Consider the following 22099-nt stretch of genomic DNA (forward strand, 5'->3'; position numbering starts at 1 on the left):
GCTGCTTCACCGCCTTCTCGCAGTGTCTGGGTAGGGGATGGGGGGTCAGTTATGAGCACTGAGGGCTGCCTTGTGCTGGGGTCTTTGGAGACCCTGTTGCAGGAGACAGGTCTGCCCTTGGGAAGCCCTTGGTCTAGGAGGGAGCTCCAGTCTGGAGGTGGGGAAGGGAGGGAGGAGAGACGGCCCCTACCTCCAGGGAATCCGGTCTGAGGGAAGAAGCCAGCCCTGCTCTCAAGAGTTCCTAGCCTTTGAGAAGCCAGAGGTTGGATCTGAGGGTCATTTAATAGCAGAGAAGTTCTATTTTTGGAGGGACCACAGACTTGACCTTCAGGGCAGGAGTGGCAGTTGGCATGGGGGCCTGGGTCAGGGGCTCATGGCCACATTACAAGAACATGGAATTGGGATGGAAGCTTAGGAGGCCAGCCCATCATCCTTCTGCCTCCAAGAGGGACGACCCTGCCCTCCCCTGACCACCCTTAAGGTCACTCCATGGCAGGAGGCACAGAGGACAGACTGCAGAAGAACCTGGATGTTCCTGGTTGAGAGGTTTGAGTATGGCAGCTGTCTAGGGTCCTTAGAAACCAATTTTGCCCACTCCTTAACACTACGCATCAAGGCCCAGAGAATGCAGTGCCCTTGTCCAAGGTCACACAGCAAGTTAGTGGCAGATGGGGAACCAGTACTGAGGTCTCCCACCTCTTAGCTAGGGCTCTTTTGTGAATTCTGAAGCCCCAGAAGAAGCGTCAAGCACCGAGGCTGTGTTTGGGAAGGGCTGGGCAGGAAGAGATTCCTAGGCAGGAAGGGGTTTCTTCCATTGGGATTTCATTTCTACTACTCCATGCCATTTCTACTTCAGCCACCAGGTGGCAGCAGTTCCTCGTTTATCTCACCTGGCCCAGACGAGTGCGCGAGCAGACAGAGGCTCTCTTCTAATAAATATTTTCTCACACATTCTTTATGAATCTGAAATGAAATTTAACATAACATACTTACACACTATGCTATCACATTGTATTGTAAAGGAGAAATGAAAGGAAAGTACTATGAATTTCAATATGTAAATGCTTGGGCACAACCACATGGCAGAAATACAACGTAGTCCCCAGCTTGCTTCTATTTTTAATGAACACATTTGAATTTAAAAGAAGGTCAGAAGCCATGCTGTACATGAAGTGTAGAAAAGTTAAAGAGTATGGGTGAATGTTGAAATAAAAATTGACAATGTATAATAAACCCATGCAAAAAAAATTCCCAAACAAAACCCTTAATGGTTTACATGTGAAAACAGAGTCAGGTTTTGGGCTCAGGTAAATTATAAAGAGCTTTTTCACTAGGTAAATGTCCAGCGGGTCATTCTTAAGTCAGCACGACAATTCTTTATTATGGGTGGACCTCTTGGCATTCCTAGTCCCTGTCCACTAAATGCCAACAGGGTCCCCCCTCATGTGACAACTAGAGTAGTGGCTCCTACATTTACAAAGTGCCCCCCTTGGGGTAGTAACTTTGCTGTTGGGACCCTTCAGGGCTTGAGATTGCCCACAGTGGTTCACAGTTCATTGCTGAGAGCAGTTTCTCAACCATGGCACAAGTGACATTTTGGGCCCAGGAATTCTTTGTTGAGAGAGAGGCCATCGTCTTGTGCATTGTAGGATATATAGCAGGTCCCAGGCCTCTGCTCACTAGAAGCTAGTTACACATTCCCCTCATCCGTGACCACCAGTTATGTCTTCAGACACTGTCAAATATCTGCTGGGGGGCAAAATCACCCCGACTTGAGAACCACTGCAGTAGCGTCTGGTCATCCAGGACTAACGTGTGCTTTGCAAGGCATCAGGCCCTGTCTTTCACCCGGGAGACTGACCAAGGATGGCGACTGGGATACAACTTGGGGAGGGCAGCAACGGGGTATTGCATGGACCTTGGGAGTCCAGGGAAGAGGAATTGAACCATGCCTGGGACAGGTTTCGGAAGGCTTCCTGGAAGAGGTGCCTCTTCCCAGCTAAATCTCTAAGGTCAAGAGTTAGCCAGGTGAGATGCAGAAGTGATAAATAGCTTCACGTGATCAAAACTGTCACCACCTCGGTGTTTTAACCATTTCAGTTTTTGGTTAGAATGGTGGAAGAGGAGAGGCTGTAGAGACTGGGATGGGCTCAGGTCAAGACCAGTTCAGGAGCTGGACTTCATCTTGATGGTGATAGGAGTGAAGGATCCTAAGGCAGCGAGGGAGGGGTTCAGATATTGGAATTGCAGGGGGCGAGAGCAGAGGCTGTGGGAACACTCTAGGCCACCAGTGATGGGGCTGACCCTGGGCAGCTTCTGAAGGGGTGAAGAAGAGTGGACAAGGCGAGGAATGTTTAGGTGATAAAACGGGCGGACCAGGTGATTGACAGGATGTGGAAGACGGGCAGAGGACAGGCTGTGGCAGCAAGAGGTGGAGGCGTTCTGGGCAGATGGAGATGCCAGCAACTGAGAGGAGAATGAAGGAAGGGGAAATTGCATTTGGGGTGCTGGTGATCCTCCCCCTTTTCTGTCCCTCACTCCACTCCAACTCACTGGCCTCGTTGCTGGCCTCAAATACCCACAGCACATTCCTGAGACTCAGGGTCTTTGGGCTTACCACTCCCTCCAACTGGAACGTTCTTCTTGGAGACAGCTTCATGGCTAGCCCCTTGCTACATTCTGTTCTCATGTCACTCCTCGAGGATGTCACTCTCTCTCCTCTTACTATTACCGTGACCTGGTGGTATATTCCAAATTATTGTCTGCCTTCCCCGCCAGGATGGAAGCTCTGTGAGGCCAGGTTTTACTCATGACTGTAGCCCAACTCTGGAGCTGCTCTATTCAACACAGCAGCCACCAGCCACATGTGACAACTGATTCTTGACATGTGACTGGTCGAAACTGAGATATGCTCCAAGTGCACAATACATACCAGATTTCAAAGACTTAGTAGAAAAAAATATATAAAATATCTCCTTAATACTTTTTTATATTGATGATGTGCTGAAATAACATTTTCGATATATTGGGTTAAAGAAAACTATATTACTAAAATTAATTTCACCTGTTTCCTTTTCCTTTTTAATGTGGCTAATGGAAAACTTGAAATTACACGTGTGGCTCACATCCCATTTCTATGGAACAGTGCTAATCTCGAAAATGGCCTGGCATACAGTAAGTGCTCAACAAATATTCGTTGAATGAGTACATCTGGAAAACAGCTGGACATCCAGCTCTGAGTTTGTGTGGAGGGGTCCAGGCTGCAGACGCAGAACTGTCATCAGAGAGATAGTGGCATATGCGGTGAGCGTGGATAAGCGCTTGGGTCCCAGGAACACCTTCCGTTCTGCATCCAACACAAACTTACTAAGCACCTCCCACGGGCTAGCGAGGAGAGCGATGCCATCCCGCAGAAGTGCCTGCCTGGGGAAGCCTGGGTGCCACTGGGCATCTGGCTCTAACTGGAGGGTGAGGGCTGTCAGGGAAGGCACCTGTTTTCTTTCCATGTGAGATCAAAAGACAGGTAGGTGTTAGCCAGGGTGGGGGGGAAGGTGGCTGCAGAGACAGCATGTTCAAGCACTTGGAAGCAAAATGGGTCACTTGCTTAGTAGGAAGAGAAACTTCAGTGTGGATTGGAGCACAGACACCGTGGGAAGCCAGAGCAATGGCGCTGGAGGCCGGAGAAGCAGAGCCTGGGGGGTGGTAGGCCAGGGCTTCAGAAGACTCATTCAGGTGCTGGACTTACTCTGAGGACAGGGAGGCCCCACGGGCATAAGTAGGGGGCTATTTAGAAAGCCCCCACAGGCTGCTGTGTGGAGTCCAGGCAGGGGCGCTGAGGAAGAGACGGAAAGGAGGACAGAGAGGAGAGGGCCAAGGACATAGGAGAAAATCAGGCAGCCTGCTCTGCAGGGTCTGACGAAGTCCCGGGTGCAGTCAAATGGTGGCCCCTGGTTGTCACTTAGGTCCTGGGTGATCTTACAGAGAGTAGCCCTACTGGGGCGGTAAAGGAGGAAGACAGATGGGGGCAGAGGAGAGATAGGAGGGGGACAGGAGGGTGGTGGCTGCAGGGAAATGCAGGGCCAGGAGCATTTATGGAGAGGTTTTTCTGCATATGGAAGGGACTTCATCATGTTTATGGATCCAGGGGAAAAGCAGCAGGAGGAGGAGGGTGAAGTTAGAAGAGAAAAGCATCCTGCCCTTTGATCCCACTGGCTGCCCCCACTCTACCTCCAAGAGAGGGAGGGCCTGGCCATGCAGCCCAGACCACCAGGTGGTAAGTGTGGATGGGTCCCACAAGCCTTACCAGGCTGAGGCCTGCCCTGGGGGGTGAAGGACACCTCTCCTCCCGTCCCTTCCTGTGTGGACTCCATCAGGAGGGGAGACGTTCCAGTGATGCCCTTGCTGGTAGGGAGGGGACATTGTGGCTGCTGCCAGCACTGGATCCTGGCTACCCACACTGCGCATATCAGAAAGGCCACACACAGAGAGCTCACACAGGGCATACACATGCCCACAAGACAGCCTACACAGGATGTGCATGCGTGTACACGCGTGCACACAGACCTCACACAGGATATACAAATGCATGCACACACACCAAGGGCTCGCAAAGGCTCTACATGTGCGCACGCCCTTACCTCCCACTCTGTATATGTGCACATGTGGGAGGTCCTCGGGATGCTGCTGTCACAGTTGGTTTTTCCCCAGTAAAAGAACCAGGTTACCACCTGAACCTCCACTTTCTACTCTGCTCTGCTGTCTGCTTGCCCCCTTTCTCTCAACACCCCCCCTCCTCGCCCCGGCCTCCGTTCCACCTGGATCATGGCATCTAGGACCTGCTACCCCGCTCTGCTGGGAGTGCCAAGGAAGAGCGGAGGCTGCCCTGCGGGCCACCCTCACTGCGTGGTCGGGAGAACAGGTCTGGCACAAGCCATTTCTTGCTTCTGCGGCGAAGGTCCGGGTGGTTGGGTAGGGCCTCTGACCTCACCCTCCGCCCGAGGCAATTCTAGATGGCCAGGTCCTGGCGGACGGTGGCCAGTGACGCCTTGCTGCGGCCGCTGCCGCCCTCGCTGTCGCCGGCCGGCGCCCGGTGCGCATAGGCGGGTGGGGCGTAGGAGTCGGGCTCGGGGCGCCGAGCGGGCAGGGCTGGCGGCGGCGGCGGCGGCGGGAGCAGCTTCTGCGCCTCCTCTTGCGCTGTGTTGCAGCGGTTGTCGCGCTCGGCCGCTTGGCGCAGGCGGCCCTTCCAGAGCAGGTGGCCCAGCTCGGCCACGCTGAGCAGCGCCGAGAGCAGCCCCACGGCGAAGTAGAAGATCACGAAGATGGTCTTCTCCGTGGGCCGGCTTACAAAGCAGTCCACCGTGTGCGGGCACGGCGGGCCGGCGCACGCGAAGTGCGGGGCCACGCGGAAGCCATAGAGCAGCGTCTGGCCCACCAGGAAGGCCAGCTCGGCCAGCAGGCGCATCGCCACGCTGAACAGGTAGCAGCGGCGCGCGCGGCGGGCGCGCAGGGCGCAGGGCGCGCACGGCGTCCCGGCCTCCGCGGCCGCGCCGCCCGGCTCCTTGCTGGCCTGGTGCATGGAGTAGATGACGAACAGCACCGGCGGCGCCGAGAGCAGCAGGATGTGGAAGAGCCAGAAGCGGTAATGGGAGACCGGGAAGGCGCGGTCGTAGCAGATCTGGCGACAGCCCGGCTGCAACGTATTGCACACGAATTCTTCCTGCTCATCCTCGAACACGGCGCCTCCCACCGTGGCCAGCACCAGGATGCGGAAGATCAGCATGACCACCAGCCACAGGCGTCCCACGAGCGGCGACTGCAGCTGCACGGCGTCCAGCAGCGAGCCTAGGAACGCCCACTCCCCCATGGCGCTGGGGGTGCAGAGCAGGGGGTCAGAGGCCTGCGCCCCGCGCCCCCCACCCCTCCATGCCCATGGGGGTGAGGTCAGTTAGACCTCCTTTGACTTTGGGGTGAGTTGGGGGTCAGCTAGGTCTGGGTTATTTAGCAGGGATTTTGTGGGAACAAAGGAGTTAGCAAGGGGGGCAGGAGGGGTTAGGTAATTCTCAACTATGGGTGTCCGTCACCCTGGGGTCAGTGGGTGCTTGGGAGGAGCCGCGATCTGGTGCTTTAGCCAGATATCCATGGGCCTGCTTCTCCAGAGTCCCAATTTGTAGGAAGGGAACTTGGAGATCAGCAGGGCTGTCCCTCGCTGCATTTGTAGAAGCAGAAACCAGCTGGGCCCTATGTACTCAAGTCTCCTTTCCATGGGCAAGAGTGGTGCCTGGAACCCAGGACTCCGGGCCCAACTTGGTACCCCTGGGAGATGTGGGAGTCAGCAGACCCAGAGGGACCCCACCTCCTTCTTTCTCTGTCCTTTTTACTGTAGTGAATTCCTCTCAGAGTTGTAGGGTGACACAAAAGTAGTCCCCACTTTTATAACTCTGTCAAGATCCTCTGTCCTAGGTGTCCCCTGCCGCTGGACCCCAATGAGGGGTAATGCGGACCCTTGACACCCCTGGGCTTCCAGTCTCCCCCATCTCCTGAAATCCGCCCCAACACACACACACACAGAGGCCCCACAGGCCCCTGACACCCCCAGACCCTCAGCCGGCCCCACTCACCCTGTGGCTGGAGCTGAGGTGTTAGAGCTGAGCGAGGAATCTTGGGAGATGGCTGGGACCTGTTCCTCCTGGTCCTTTCATTTTCCCTTTCGGACTTGGCCAGGATGGGTGATAGGACAGGATGGCCGAGAGGGGCTAGCTCTCCCCCCTCTCTTAAAGGGACAGGGTGACCCTGTTGTCTGAGTCCACCCTTGGGAACAGATACAGGGCCACGCCCCTTGCTGGGCTCTGCCAGCTCTCCCTTTCCTTCCCTCACTCACCTCCACCCCATCCCATCCCACAGCTGTGCTGCCATCCGGAAGTGGGGGAGGGGGTTAACCAGAGCTGCACCCCTTATTGAGGGAACCTCAGGGAAGCCAGTCCCAGACATACTCCCTCAAACTGGACGGTTTAGATCAGCTATCAGCTATCTTCTCTGAAGGCGGTCTTCACTACTGGAGGGAGGGTTGGTACTGATGTTGGGAGTACTGGTATTTTAAGAGGCAGCAAACACCTAATAGCTCTGGTTCCAGCTTTGCTATTGACCTTGGACAAGTCACTGAGCTCTTCTGGACCAGTTTCCTGGCTTGTTAACTGAGGAGGCTGGGCCAGCTGACCCCCCAAGTTTCCTTCCAGCTCCGGCTCTACATCTTAATGCTAAGGTCCCAACCATGTTACAGAGAACAGAAGAAAACATGCCCAGAAAATCTCCCACATGGAAAAACATTAAGGTATCAAGAGTGGCTAGTAGCTTTGGTAGTTACATAAAAGCTTTTTCTTTCTTCCTATTTTTCTGTAATTTCCAGACTTACCATAATGAGCATGTTCTTTTATAATGTGAAAAATAAATAGAAAGGCTTCTCTTCCCCCGTAAAACTCTGAATTGAATCACCTGCTATGGCTCTAGGTGGCAGGAAAGCTATCCCATAGGGCAGGAGAGTTGGGATGACCCATGGGGACCCGAGCAGCTAGGGAGGGGATGCTCTCAGGCTGAGATGTTTTTTGTCCCCTCTGTCTTTCTAGGTGTCTGCCCAGCCTGCACACCATTGCCCTCCCTCACGGTGCACCTGCTATGGGCCAGGTACTCTGCAGAGCCCATCAACACGATTCAGAGGATTTGATGACCCAGCAGGAGGGAAGCTGAGACTCACAGGGTCTAAATCACTTGCTCACAGTCACACGGCAAGTAAATAGCATGTCTGTCCTCATGCCTGGCCCGACTGGTTCTAAGTTCATACTTTTAAGCCTGTCATGGAACTGTCCTTCCTCTAGCCTGGCGGGCCTTCCCTGGTAGTGTCCCAGAGCCTCACAATCCCCAGGGCTTTGGCTGGGCTAGTGGGCACAGACACTGGAGGTGGGCCGTACCTGCCCCTCCCCGAGGGGGTAGGATGTCAGGACTCGCCTGCTCTGTGACATTTCTTCTCCCCTTCAGCCTTGGAGGCCTGTATGATTTTCCATGCTGACAGGGATCCCCTGACCTGATTTCAGGAAAGGGTGGGAGATGTGCCCTTCACCCACACTGGTACAGGGGCCCAGCCTGGAAAAACCCTAGGTCAACCCCCTCCACCTTTGTGCAGGGTTCCCTTGGGAGTGGGACTGGGTGGGGAGACACTACCCTGGATGAGGTCCAAAGGGAAGCACATGCTGGGGCCCCACATTCCAAAAACAGGAAGTGGGGTGGGGCCACTGCTGACCTCCCCATCACAACCTCCTCTTGCTCCTGGCAAAGCTGCTCCCTGACCGCCAGCCCCTGCCCCCAGCCATGGGGGCTCGGGGACACACCTCATCTCCCCTGACTCCAGGAATGATCCCTGTCCTGTCCCCATGGCCCCTGCTGGGTCAGGCCACTGGCCCAGCCTGGAAAAACCCCATCAGACCCATCTGCCTGTGGGGAGTGGAAAGTGGCGGCGGTGGTGGGATAGGGTGGGGTGGGAGGTGGAGAGCCCATGGTCACCCTGTGCTGTACCCCGGGCCAGACACAGGAGACTCTATAATCTCAGGGGCCCATCCTCCTTCCCAGATAATGCTGTCCAGCCTGGGAGGAGGTGTCATTGATGCTAACCAGGGCTGGCGGCACGTGGCCCCATTCTTGGCTGTTCTTGAGGTCTGGGGCTGGACTGAGAGGCCCATCCTGCCCTAGTCCACATTCAGTCTCTGTCCCAGATACTTCATCCTACCCTGTCTGGAGCCACTTCCCATGTCTGTTGCACGCGAATCCACATATGCAGTCACATACATGTTTATACTCAGTAAGTGACATCATTAGGACACAACTGTATTTTTCTCTCCCCTGTGCCACTGTTAACATTTAAAAAAGTCTCTACAGGAATGTTGCCTTTTAGTGAGGCCTTCCCTAGCTACCCTAACTGGAATTTAATCCCCTATTTCCTAGCCCCTTTCTCAGCTTTATTTCCTTTGCACTGATCACTACATAACATACTTTATAATTTTTCTTATTTATCCCGTGTAGCATCCATCTCTTCCATTAGCGTGTAACTCCATGAGGGAAGGGATTTTTGGTGCTTTATTCACTGTTGTGTTTCCAGCACCTAGGACAGTTCCTGGCACATAGTAGATGCTCAATAAATATGTGCGTGTGTGTTTGTGTGTGTGATGAATGAATGAAGTGGGGTAGGAGGTTGAGGAGGATGCAGATCTTCTCTGCCCCAAGGTGATGACAACTCTGGTGGGTCCCATGTCTCAGTTGCTTCTTCTGGTGTCCTGTAGAGCTTGTGATCACTAAAGTGGCCAATTTAGTCTGAGATTGGTAATCAGAATGTCCAGTCCTGGGTAGAAATGAAAACTCCAAAATGTATTAATGGTAAAATTCTCCTGTCCGCAGCTCAGCCTGAGTGGGAAAGGAGAGGTTGGGGTGGGAGGCAGTGGGCATGGTTGGTTCTTCTTGGTTACTTCTCCTAGTCCTCTGCAGCCCCTTCCCCACCTGGCTGCACAGTTTCTGACTCTTCAAACTCTTCCAGGCCTGAAAATCAGATAGGACCGCCACCTTCTGTTCACTGGTCACCCCTGCCCCTCTCTCGTCTTCCCTGGCCCTCAGCCTTAACTGGGACAGGTTTGGCTCTATAATTATTTAAGACTAGGTTTGGCTGTAACAGCAAACATACTAAACAGTGGCATAAACAAGACAGAAGCTTGTTTCTCTTTCACATCAAAGGAGGAATGCGGTGGTCTATTCAGGGCTGGTGGAGCATCTCTGCGCCCCAAAGTCCTCAGGGGCACAGGCTCCTCCCAAACTCCTCACTAGGTGTGGCTCTCGTCCTCCATGAGCCACAGATTCATTCCTATTCAAGCAGGGGATGGAGAAAAGGATGAGGGCGGGAGAAATACATGCAACGGCATCTCTCTTAGAAAAGTCCCGGGAAGCTGCCACGTGACCAACCTGCTTTCGTATCATTGGCCAGGACGGCCTTCCGCAAGCAAGGCTGGGAAATGTAGTCTTCATTTATATATGGTGGCCTTGCACCATAGTGGAAAGGAGGAGAATTTAGACTTAATTGTCACAAATCTGCTTCAGGTATTGGCCCTTTACACTGGCTTGGGGAGTCAGAGACTCAGTTCCCCCCACGTCTGCCCCATCCAGCTGCTCCTCTGCAGCTTCTTCCTGAGGGAGAGGGAAGCGTCCCCAGTCTTACTTGTCACCTCATCCCAGGGCCTTCCAAAGCACTGCCCCTCTGGGCCTTCCTTCATGTACTTCTGCCCAGTGCCACCCTCTCTTTCCTGGGCTTGAGCAGAGGAGTCATTACTGCTAGTGGGAGGCCCTCCCCGGGACTATTTTCCCCATTTCACCGATTTCTAGTTGTGCATGTAGCAGCTTTGCTCAGTAAGGACAATAACTGGGCCTGAAGTGGCTGGGCCCTGTAGGCGGCCTCATCTGAGCCACCAAGGGGCTTGGGAATCCCTCTCTTCCTTTCCTCGAAAGCCCAGAATAAACTGACAGATGAGAGAAACTGCTTTGGGATCCGGGTGGAGAAGGGTAAAGCTCTAAGTTATTAAACGGCATATTTCAAAGTCCCTTTCCCCTTTCATGCAGCTCTGGGTTGCCCGTGTTTGTAAGTGCCAAGTTGTATAAGCAACCACAATCACTGCCTGTAGCCTGAGATCCCTGCCCTTCTCTCCATCACCCCAGGGGCAGAAGTGGGTTCAGGTTAACTCAAGATCAGTTGATGGGCAGACCAAAGTGACTCCCTTCCTGAAAGCAATACTCCTGGGTCCAAAGGATTGCCCTTGGCTGGGCCCTCGGAAGTCATGGAAACTTACTAGAGGCAGAAGACAAAGGCACCTATGGATTGGGCTTATTTTCCTCCAGGTAAAATAACATTTACTGGTATATCCCTTTGCACTCACCAGGATGTATTGGGCCACCTTGAGGCCAATGAAGATACTCTTACTCAAAAGAAACAAATCTGACTCCAGAAAGTACTGAGGAAAAATGTAAGGGGGAATGTAAAATGATACAATTGCTTTGAAAAAACTCTCCCAGTTCCTTATAAAGGAAAACAAATACTTAAATGACCCAACAATTCCACGTCCAGGTATGTTACCCAAGAGAAATGAAAAAATATGTCTATAAAAAACATTTGCCGTCTAATGCTCCCAACAGCTTTATTTATAATAAGCTCAAACTGGAAACAACCCAAATGTCCATCAATAGGTGAAAAGATAAGCAATTCATACAATGGAATAATACTCAGGAATTTAACAAGAAGGAACTATTAATACATGCAACAACATGGTTGAATTTATTTTTTAGTTCTTATTTATTTTCTTTTAAAAAATATTTTTATTAAAAATCTAGCTAACATACAATATTATATGAGTTTCAGGGGTACACAATAGTTGTTCAACATATACCTAAAGAAGTGATCCCCATGGTAAGTCCAGCAACTATCTGACCCATACTATTCTGTCACGATATTATTGACTATATTCCCTATGCTGTACATTACATCCCCATTTGTTTTATACCTGGAAAATTGGACCACTTATTGCTCTTCACCTCCCCCCCTTTAATTTTTCAATTACAGTTGACATTTAATATTTTATATTAATTTCAGGGGCACAGCATAGTGGTTAGACATTTATGTAATTTAAGAAGTGATTTCCCCTGACTAGTCTAGTACCCACCTGGCACTCTACATGGTTATTACCACATCATTGACTGTATTCCCTGTGCTTTACTTTACGTCCCCATGACTATTGTAACTACCAATTTATACTTCTTAATCCCTTTACCTTTTTCACGCTGCCCCCAACCACCTCCCATCTATCACCCAACAAACCTAGTACCCATCTGACACTATACATAGTTATTACAATATTATTGACTGTATCTCTTATGCTGGAGCCTACATGCCCACGACTACTGGGTAACAACCAATTTGTACTTCTTTTTTTTTTTTAAAGATTTTATTGGGGAAGGGGAACAGGACTTTATTGGGGAACAGTGTGTACTTCCAGGACTTTTTTCCAAGTCAAGTTGTTTGTCTTTTCAATTTTAGTGGTGGAGGGCGCAGCTCAGCTCCAGGTCCAGTTGCTGTTGCTAGTTGCAGGGTGTGCAGCCCGCCATCCCTTGCGGGAGTTGAGGAATTGAACCAGCAACCTTGTGGTTGAGAGCCCACTGGCCCATGTGGGAATCGAACCGGCAGCCTTTGGAGTTAGGAGCACGGAGCTCCAACCGCCTGAGCCACTGGGCCGGCCCAATTTGTACTTCTTAATCCCTTTCCCTTTTTTCACCCACACTCCCAACCACTCTCCCATCAAAATGTTCTCTATATCTATGAGTTTGTTTCTGATTTATTTGTTTATTTTGTTCTTAGGTTCCACATATAAGCAAAATCACGTTGCATCTGTCTTTCTCTGTCTGACATACTCACCCAGCACAATACATGCCACCACAGATGGCAAGAATCCATTTCCTTCCAAAGTGCCAAGCAATATTCCATTGTATATATGTACCACCTCCTCTTTATTCTTTCATCAATGGACACCCAGGCTGCCTCCACATCTTGGCCATTGTAATCAGTGCTGCTATGAACATGTGGATGCACATATCCCCTCGAGGTAGCATTTGGGTTTCTCCAGTTACATACCCAGAAGTGGGATTACTGGGTCCTTCTTTGTCTCTTGTTATAGTCTTTGTTTTAAAGTCTAGAAAAAGCTGGCTACCCCAGCTGTTTTTGTTTGTTTCCATTTTCATGAAATATCTTTTTCCATCTCTTTACTTTCCGTCTTTGTGTGTGTCTTTCAATCTGACGTGATTCTCTTATAGGCAGCATATGTAAGGGTTTTGTTTTCTTATCCATTCAGCCTTCCTATGTCTTTTGATTGGAACATTTAATCTATTTACATTGAAAGTAATTGTTGATAGATATGTAGCTATTGCCATTTTTTTATTCATAATTTTGATCTTTTTTTCCCCCTGTCTTAAAGAAGTCCCTCTAACATTTCTTGTAATACTGGTTTGGTGGTGATGAACTCCTTTAGCTTTTCTTTGTCTAGGAAGCTCTTCATCTGTCCTTCAATTTTAAATGATAGCCTTGCTGGGTAGAGTAGTCCTTGTTGTAGGTCCTTGCTCTTCATCACATTGAATATTTTGTGACAATCCCTTCTGGCCTGCAAAGTTTCTGTTGAGAAATCAGCTGACAATCTTATGGGAGTTCCCTTATAAGTAACTAGTTGTCTTTCTCTTCCTCATTTTAGGATTCTCTCTTTGTCTTTAACCTTTGCCATTTTAATTGTAATGTGTCTAAGTGTGGGCCTGTTTGGGTTCATCTTGTTTGGGACTCTGTGATTTCTGAGCTTGTATGTTTATTTCCTTCTCCAGGTTAGGAAAGCTTTCAGTCATTATTTCTTCAATCTCAATCTCTTGCTTTCTCTCTTCTCCTTCTGGTACTTCATGATGCAAATATTGTTACGCTTGATGTTGTCCCAGAGGTCTCTTAAACTATCTTCATTTTTTTGGATTCTTTTTTGTTGTTCTGATTGGGTGTTTTCTGTTACCCTGTCCTCCAAATCGCTGATTTGATCCTCTGCTTCATCTAGTCTGCTGGTGATTCCTTCTAGTGCATTCTTCATTTCAGTTATTGTATTCTTCACTTTTTTTTTTTGTATTCTTCACTTCTTACTGGTTCTTTTTTATAGTTTCTATGTCCTTTTTTATGCTTGCTATCTCTTTGTTGAAGTTCTCACTGAGTTCTTTGAGCATCCTTATAACCATTGTTTTGAATTATGTCTCTGGTAGTGTGCTTGCCTGCATTTCGTTTAGTTCTTTTTCTGGACTTTTCTCGTTTATTTATTTGGGACGTATTTCTTTGTTTCCTCATTTTGGCTGTCTCTCTGTGTTGTTTCTGTGTATGAGGTAGATCTGCTATGTCTCCCAGTCTTGACCGGGTGGCCTTATGTTTGTAGTAGGTGCCCTGTGGGGCCCTGGCACAGTCTTCCTGGTCACCTGCTCTGGGTGCTCCAGAGTGTCCCTTGCATGGGTTGTGTGTGCTTTCCTGTTACAGTTGAGCCTTGTTGCTATTGGCACATCAGTGGGTAGCATTGGCCCTCAGATTGACTGGCTGTGAGGTTTGGCCACATCCACAGCTAATGGGCTGCTGTGCAGGGGACTTACCCCACTGAGTGGGATTCACCCCAAGAGGCTCTGGTGCCTGTTGAGACCACGCTTTGTGTATGCACTTGAGGGGCTAATTGGGCAGTGCTCTGCTGTGGTCTGAAGCCAACCTCCAGGTATGTTGGTTCTGGGGCTTTTTAGGAGGGTATCTGGTGCAGGCTTAGGTCACCCACTGCGTGTGACCGGGCGGGGACTACCTGGTAGGAGCTACAAAGTGAGCCATGGTTTTTTGCCACCTGTGCTAAACCTGGAGGCACATGGGAGAGGCCACACCGTGAACCGATGACCGCTACCACCAGTACTGGGCCTGGGGTAGCTCCGCAAAAAGCCCGGACACCCCGAGTCCTGCTGCCACCTGCTGGCTCCCTTAAAGTTCAGCCGCTGATAAAGCCTCTTGTGGTATGCAAATTGGATGAGGCAGGGTCTCAGGGAGTCACTATAGTGGGAAGAGTTGTGGTCACCAGGTTAATGTAGATTCTGATTTGGTGTCAGTGCTGAGCCTGGAGCTACTCAGGAAAAGTCTCAGAGCACACCGAGGCCAGTCATTGCCTGCCAGGGGCTCGTGAACTCTGATAGTTTTCCAAGAAAGAGTGCAATGTGGGTGGGGCTGGCTGTTCCCTGAGAAAGTGCCTTTGGCTTTGGGGGAGTTGGGTGGGGCCGGGTCCCAGTGAGTCAGTAGTGCAGAGCCCTGGAGCTCATCAGACCAATCAGATTCAGATTTGGCCGTAAGCGAAGGGGGCAGGTTCAACATGTTAAAGATGGCGGCTCCCTGGTGGCTGCCTGCCGGCTGCATAAGAAAGCCCCTTAGGGAGAAAATGGGACTGTCCTCCAGCTCTGGCCTCAAAGCCACACACCTCAGTCTGCTCCCTGTATGCCTCTGACATCCCCTGAGTCACTGTCCCTCCGCTGGAGACCAAGGTGAGTGCCTGCGTGCGAGTCTGTGAGCGTGCTGTTTAAGAGGATGTCTGGGTTTCCCGCCACCTTCCGTCTCACCTGGATGGTTGGAATCCCCACTGTTTTTCACAGCCAGATGTTGTGGGGGCTCCTCTTTCTGGAACCAGTACTCCGGGCTGGGGAGCCTCGCTGGGGTCCTTCACTCCTCTGGGGGGAACCTACGCCGCCAAGGTACCCTCCCAATATTCATCCACTACGTGGAGGTTTGGGACCAGCCCATTTCACATCTCCACCCCTCCTACAAGTCTCGATGTGGCTTCTTTATATCCTTAGTTACATAACTTCTGTTCAGCCAGACTTCAGGTTGGCTGTTGTATAGGTTGATTGTTCTATAATTTAGTTATAATCTTAATGTGTTCACAGAAGGAAGCAGGCACAGTGTTTATCTACTTCACTATCTTGGGTCTCCTCAACATGGATGAATTTCAAAAACATTTTGCCTAATGGAACGAGCCTGACACAAAAGCATGCATACTGTATGATTCCATTTACCATGTTTCCCTGAAAATAAGACCTAGCCAGACAATCAGCTTATAGTAATATAAGACCAAGTCTTATATTAATTTTTGCTCCAAAAGATGCATTAGAGCTGATTGTCTAGCTAGGTCTTATTTTTGGGGAAACACGGTATATGAAGTTCTAGGTAAAGCTGACCTATAATGGTAGGAGTCAGATAATGTTTATCTGGGGTTGGGGTTAAAGAGACACGTAAGAACTTTTTGGGATGATGGAAATATTTTTTTGTCTTGATTGTGATGGTCATGCAGGAGTGCACATTTGTCAAAAGTCGTTAGTCTATACACTTAGAATAGATATGTTTTATGTATGTAAATTTACCTCAATAAAGTTGCTTTAAGAAGGAAAAAGTAATGTTAGTCTGTACCGAAATTCTTTTGAGGAGGTGATGAGAAAGTGAGACTTTCTCTAAGTCATCATTACACATCTCTCTCTCCATCTCTCTGGGAAAGCTTCTTTCCTTGCCCTGTTCTTTCACTCTCTGTGCTCATCCACTCCACATTGGTCACCCTGACTCCTTTACCACGTGCCTCTTTCCCATTTTTTATGAAATAATTTGGCGTGCTCCTATCAATCTGAGTTTGATGTGTGAAGGGGGATTTTGTGCCCAAAATCAATACCCTTGGGTTTGAATTTATATTCTGTTTCTTAAAATTTTAAATTTAAAAAGTAACTTTTTCCTTTTAAGCCTTCAAGTGCAACTTACACATTTTGGTATTCTATTTATACACTTAATACTTTGAGTATAAAAATAAGAATAATCACTTTCACTTGTTCTTTAATTACTATTCAATTATCTCACAATTTTGAGAAGCTAAATTTGCTTAAGTTATGAACAGTAATTACAAACCTGATTAATTAAATTTTCAAACATTTCCAATGCCTGATGGACTTTCAGTCCTAACAAGTAATATCTTTGTATGCATTAAAACAACTCCTATAATCCTAATAAACCAAATATACAAATGCAGTAATTCAAGTTCTTTCCAATTTTACAAGTGTTTACAAATTTGATCAAAAGTGTTAAAACTTTTCAATTAAAATCACATCTAAAAGTAAATTTAAATCAAAATTATAATGCTAATCTGTCAGATTCCCTAATGTCCAATTCTCTTAAACATTAGGGACATTCAAAATATGTAATACAAACACATTATCCTGAATGATTATGAAACTGTTCTTAAATTTAACACAAAATTATAAATGCTGTTGGTTCAATTGCTTCATCATTTCTGTATTTCTGTCTTTACCTTCAAGGTTGTAGAGTCATCTACCCAACTCAGAGCAGTTTAATCATGTCAGGTGGACTGAGAATTTCTAAATTAAAAATATCAAGACTGAGATTCAGGGTTAGAATCAAGACTGAGATTTGGAACCAGGTTGACGCTTTTCTTGTGGTTGAGCCCTGTGTGTCTTGTCAGCCCAAGCTCACCCTTTTCAGTGGGAATTTGTTTTATAATTCAGTTTGTCTGATTGTTCGCGTATGGTTAGGTTCATGTTAAGTGTTTTTTCCTGTGACACCACATCAGGAGCATGTTGTTTTGTTTCATTATTGGTGTGCTATATTTGATCACATAGTTAAGGTGGTGTCTGCCAGAGCTCTCCATTGTATAGGAAACTTTCGTCTTTGGAATTTATTAAAAGTATTTGTTTATGTTGTCACTTTTAGCCTTTTCATATTTATCGCCTCCTGTCCTTGTTTAGCAAAGACAGTTACAAAGCACGTAATTTGGATACGCACTCCCTGAATTCTATAGCCATATAGGTGGCAATGCAACTGGTTCTTCATCCAGTTCCAACTCCTGTGTTCCATCTGGCAAGAAACGATACATTAGTGGTTTCCAGGGAGATTCTTCAAGGCAGGATCAATAGTTTCCCCATGGTGCATCAAAAATCTCTTCCCAATAACCACAGTATATGTTCCAGTTAATTCCAGATCATATTGATAAGTGACATCTTTGGTTCTCTCTTTCAAGTGGGTTTCTTGCATGAAAACAGACTCTGAGATCACAACAGCTCTAACATGAAGGTCAGAGTATCACTTAGCAGGAATAGTGGCCACCATTTCCCACTCACTTTTATTCACACTGGATTTGCTATAGTTATTGAAGGCCCATCTACTGTGTACAATACAAAATGTTATTACCAAAGGCTGCAGCTGGTCTGCCTCATGGCCACTGTGGCAGACTTGGGGCAGTGACTGTACAAGAGGTTCATTATTGTCACATAACTACACTTGTGGACCATAACTGCTGAGCACAGGACAACGGGCTCACGCTTGTCTGTCATCCTCCTCAGGGTTGTACCTGTCAGCGGTCCTCTGATTAGGTCTCTGCCTACACTCTCTCCTCGTTCATAGTTGTGGTGTTCGTCGCCAACCAAAGATGGCTTTAAGCGGACAGAAAACACCAGGGCCTTTGCAAATCTACCTGTGCATTGAACCAGTGAAAGTAATTCCAGATCTGAAGGCAACGGGAAGTTGGTGTTTTTTGAGACTCCTTCCTGTGTTTTTCAGAGCAATGTGCCTGCCTGCTCTAGAGATGTCATTATCAGGAGTTACAACTGTCCGACCTTATGCAAATCAGCTGGTGGGCTGCACTGTAAATCAGCTGAGAACTTTTTTTTTTTAATCTGGGTGTTGTATAACCAGAAAAATGAAGACTAGAAAGCTCTTCATAAGATGCTTTAATGGAAATTTTCATCTCTTTAGTCAATCCCCAGAGCACCCACTCACTTTGATGTGGTTGAGAAATATCGTGAAGGTGATTCTGGGTTGATTTCTAGCCACAGCTCAGCAGCTTTGCAAACTGTCCCCTCATTTCCCACAGGTAAATTGTCACTACTGGGAACACCTATCTGTAAGGCGGCTGGCAGCTGCATGAAAGCATTCTGGTGGTACCCAGAAGTGAACTTGTGCCCACCAATCTTTTAGCATTTTAATTCCTCACAACTGAAGAGATAGGCAAAATGCAATTATTCTCTACACTTATTTTTTGCTAAATATCTTTGACATTGTCGCAATACCTCTTCTATTTGTAGGAAGCGTGTTGTTTCATAAAACTGTTCTACATTGCTGTCATTTATTGCCAAGTTACCGTGCGTAAGTTACTCTTATCTCTAAGGCCGTGGAGTGACACACCATCCCCTAGTGTGACGGTGTCTGCTATCACTACTTCACTCATGAACATGGCCTGAAATAAGAGCCACCTTGTGACCAGGGAGTCTGATGTCCTCACTAGCAAACACTGTGCCAGTGAGGAACTGCTCTTTGTTAAATTTTTAACTGGTCCAGCAAAGACACAGCATGTTCAAAATTGGTCTCTGGTGATGGGTATGATTGTGTTCTATTAATATCTTTAGGATGCGATTGGAAAAGTTAGTCTTTCTAATGAAAGACAATCAAGTGAATGATTCTCAAGAAAAAAGTGAACTTATCTGCAGCATTGAGAACCGAGGCTGGCGTATCCACTATCAGGCCCATCCTGGGCTCTTTGGGCACTAAAGTGGACTTTGAAGTTTGTAGCAGGCTGGGTTCTCCAGAAAAACAGAACCAGTAGGATATACAGTAAGTCCTTACTTGAGGTGGCTGATAGGTGGTGTAATTCAGTCCCAGTTTGAAGGCCTGCGAACCAGGAGCACTAATGTCCAAAGGCAGAAGACTAGGTGTCTCAGCTCAGAGACAGCAAATTCACCCTTCCTCCACCTTTGCTGTTCAGGTCCTCAATGGATTGGACGCTGCCCACAGCTCTGGTGAGGGTGATCTTTCCTGTCTATTGATTCAAATGCTAATTTCTTCTGGACACATCCTCAGAGACACACTCAGAAATAATATTTTACCAGCTACCTGGGCGTCCCTTATCCCAGTGATGTTGACACATACAATAAATCATCACAGAGTTTTTCTACACGGCCTGCAGATATCCTGCTCATAGCTGCAAGGGGCAGCACGAGTGCAAGAGAAAAGCTCCTGAAGCTGATTCCTGGAGTGCTATCAGGTCAGCATCACATTAGGACTAGAACCTATATGTTCCTTTCAAAACGAGAACAAAAAATTATAAAGTTATTTTCATTTTGAAAGAGGACACGTAACATTTACTATTTTTATAAACTATAGGAAAACACAAAGAAAGCAAAAATCACTCAAATCTCATTATCCAGAGAAAAGCAACTGACATTTTGCTGCAACTGGCAATAGGCCTTCAGTGCTTATAGCATCGGTTCTCACATTTGAGCATGCGTCAGAATTAACTGGAGAGCTTGTTAAAACAAGTGCTTTTAAGGCAGTAGCTCTGGAGTGGGCCCAAGAACTGGAATTTCTAACAAGCTCTCAGGTCACGCTGATACTGCTGGTCGAGGGACCACACATAGAGAAGCGTTGGTATGTGGTTTCCACCTTTGCTGTTTCAAGTAGGGTCTCTAACCAGCAGCAGTGACATCACTTGGGAACTTGTTAGTAATGCAGTCTCTGGCCCCACCCCAGAATTACTGAGTCGGAATCTGCAGTTTCACGAGATTCCTGAGATTTGTAAATACAAGTTTGAGACGCACTGGTTTATATTTGAGCCTCGTACTGTCTGGCTTTTCCTCCCTACTTTATTGCGGTACAACTTACAGTAAAATGCACCATTTTATAATAAAACTTGATGAGTTTGGACAAATTATACAGGATGGTTTTGTGTCTTTTCCCCCTAACATGACTTTCTAGTGCTACTAAATGTCCTGGGAAAACAAACTGGTACATTCTTACATGTATCATAATACACGGTAAGTATGGATGTACCAGTTTAACCAGTTCTTCTAACGCAGGACATCAGTGCTGTTCCACTTTTCACCAGCGTAAATAATGCTTCAGTGAAAGCTTTTGGACCCAAACTTTTTGCTTTTCAGACTTCAGAATAATTTTCCAAAAGTGGACTTATTGAGGAAAGGAATGCTGGACAGGGAAGATGTCCATTACTCTAGAAGAAAAAGTTAATGAATCAAAAATGGTCCTGTGTATGGGTTTCAGGAAATGTCCAGAAATCACTTAAAAAATCCCATTGCAGCGGAACAGTGGGGTGCAATGTATCTTAAAAAACAAAAGGGCTTATTAGTCAGGTTGGAGGATCATTTATCATTTTTTTTGGTTGGGGAATATTGGGGGACAGTGTTTCTCCAGGGCCCACCAGCTCCAAGTCGTTGTCCTTCAATCTAGTTGTGGAGGGCGCAGCTCACTGGCCCACGTGGGAATCAAACCGGCAACCCTGTTCAGATCTTGTGCTGTAACTGAGCCCTCCGGCCGCCCAACTAATATAATTTTTGAATCTTATCTTCTCAGTAACCAGTCTTGTGTAATTTATAATTGATGTGATATCTATTCATCCAAGCAATACTTCGTCTGTGTAGGAAATAACTACCTTCTATATAAAGGGTCTAAATGTGTATAACCACCAAGTTTATTAGCACTAGAATTTTTATCTCCTAGAATGTCAGTGGCTTAAGGAATGACTAGAATCAAGGAAATGTATTCACTTAGAGTATTTTTATTAAGTACTTGAGTGATCAGGAGCAAACTTCTTTTAAAAGGGAAACGTTTCTGATGTTTTTCTTTCTAAAGAGGGTTTACATGATTTTTCACCCATTATTTATTTTGTAAACAAATACATCCTTACCAGACAGAGATTTCACCTTTGATTTGTAATGTGCTTTCTTCACTTCAGCAATGTCCTGAATCTTTTCATGTCAATAAATATACATGGTCATTCTTTTTTTTTTAAATACATTTTATTGGGGAATATTGGGGAACAGTGTTTCTCCAGGGCCCATCAGTTCCAAGTCATTGTCCTTCAGTCTAGTGGAGGGCGCAGCTCAGCTCCAAGTCTAGTCACTGTTTTCAATCTTAGTTGCAGGGGGCACAGCCCACCACCCCATGTGGGAATTGAACCTGCAACCTTGTTGAGAGCTCGTGCTCTAACCAACTGAGCCATCCAGCTGCCCCTACATGGTCATTCTTAATGAGCACTTGGTATCCCTCACTGTACCATAATTTAAACTAATTGTTTTACCAAATGTTTCCTGTTGTTGAACATTTAGTTTCCTTCCGATGTTATTATTACAGAAACTTTAATAAACATCTTTATATGTGGCTTTTTGGAGATAACTGTAGATTTACATTTGTAAAAAATGATGCAGTGATTCCCTTATACACTTTGTCCACTTCCCTCCAATAGTAGCATTTTGCAGGATATTGACATTTACTGTGTTATTTGAACTTCCATTTGTGTGTGTTTACCTAGCTTTTTGTACATGTTCGATTCTTCTCTTGAACTTTCTTAAAGTAAGAATTGCTGGGACAGAGTTTGGCCTTTTTGTCCAGCTTCTGATGAACGGGTTCATTTTTCCATATTTTTGTCAACAGCAC

The 22099-nt window shown here is 47.4% G+C and overlaps 1 protein-coding gene, 1 long non-coding RNA gene and 1 pseudogene across 2 annotated transcripts; 1 reads left to right on the forward strand and 2 right to left on the reverse strand.

Annotated features, from left to right (window-relative positions):
• Positions 1 to 3054: 3054 nt before the first annotated feature.
• Positions 3055 to 7281, reverse strand: GJD3 (gap junction protein delta 3). The gene is made up of 2 exons (XM_019747526.2): positions 6618 to 7281; positions 3055 to 5867 (listed from the first exon to the last, which is right to left on the reverse strand). The coding sequence occupies exon 2, from the start codon at positions 5861 to 5863 to the stop codon at positions 5006 to 5008; it is 858 nt and encodes a 285-aa protein (XP_019603085.1). The 5' UTR covers positions 5864 to 5867; positions 6618 to 7281; the 3' UTR covers positions 3055 to 5005.
• LOC141568874 (uncharacterized) lies at positions 4798 to 7804 on the forward strand. Its single transcript, XR_012492118.1, has 2 exons — positions 4798 to 4918; positions 7620 to 7804. It is a non-coding gene; the product is annotated as an uncharacterized LOC141568874 (long non-coding RNA).
• Positions 7805 to 17319: 9515 nt separating this feature from the next.
• Positions 17320 to 18108, reverse strand: LOC109455759 (kelch repeat and BTB domain-containing protein 2; annotated as a pseudogene).
• Positions 18109 to 22099: the final 3991 nt, after the last annotated feature.

This window comes from Rhinolophus sinicus, linkage group LG15 (assembly GCF_036562045.2).
Source record: "Rhinolophus sinicus isolate RSC01 linkage group LG15, ASM3656204v1, whole genome shotgun sequence".
NCBI lineage: Eukaryota > Metazoa > Chordata > Mammalia > Chiroptera > Rhinolophidae > Rhinolophus > Rhinolophus sinicus.

Excerpts from the sequence above, each read along its gene's own strand:
- GJD3 (XM_019747526.2), bottom strand. The coding sequence starts at position 5,863 with ATGGGGGAGTGGGCGTTCCTAGGCTCGCTGCTGGACGCCGTGCAGCTG.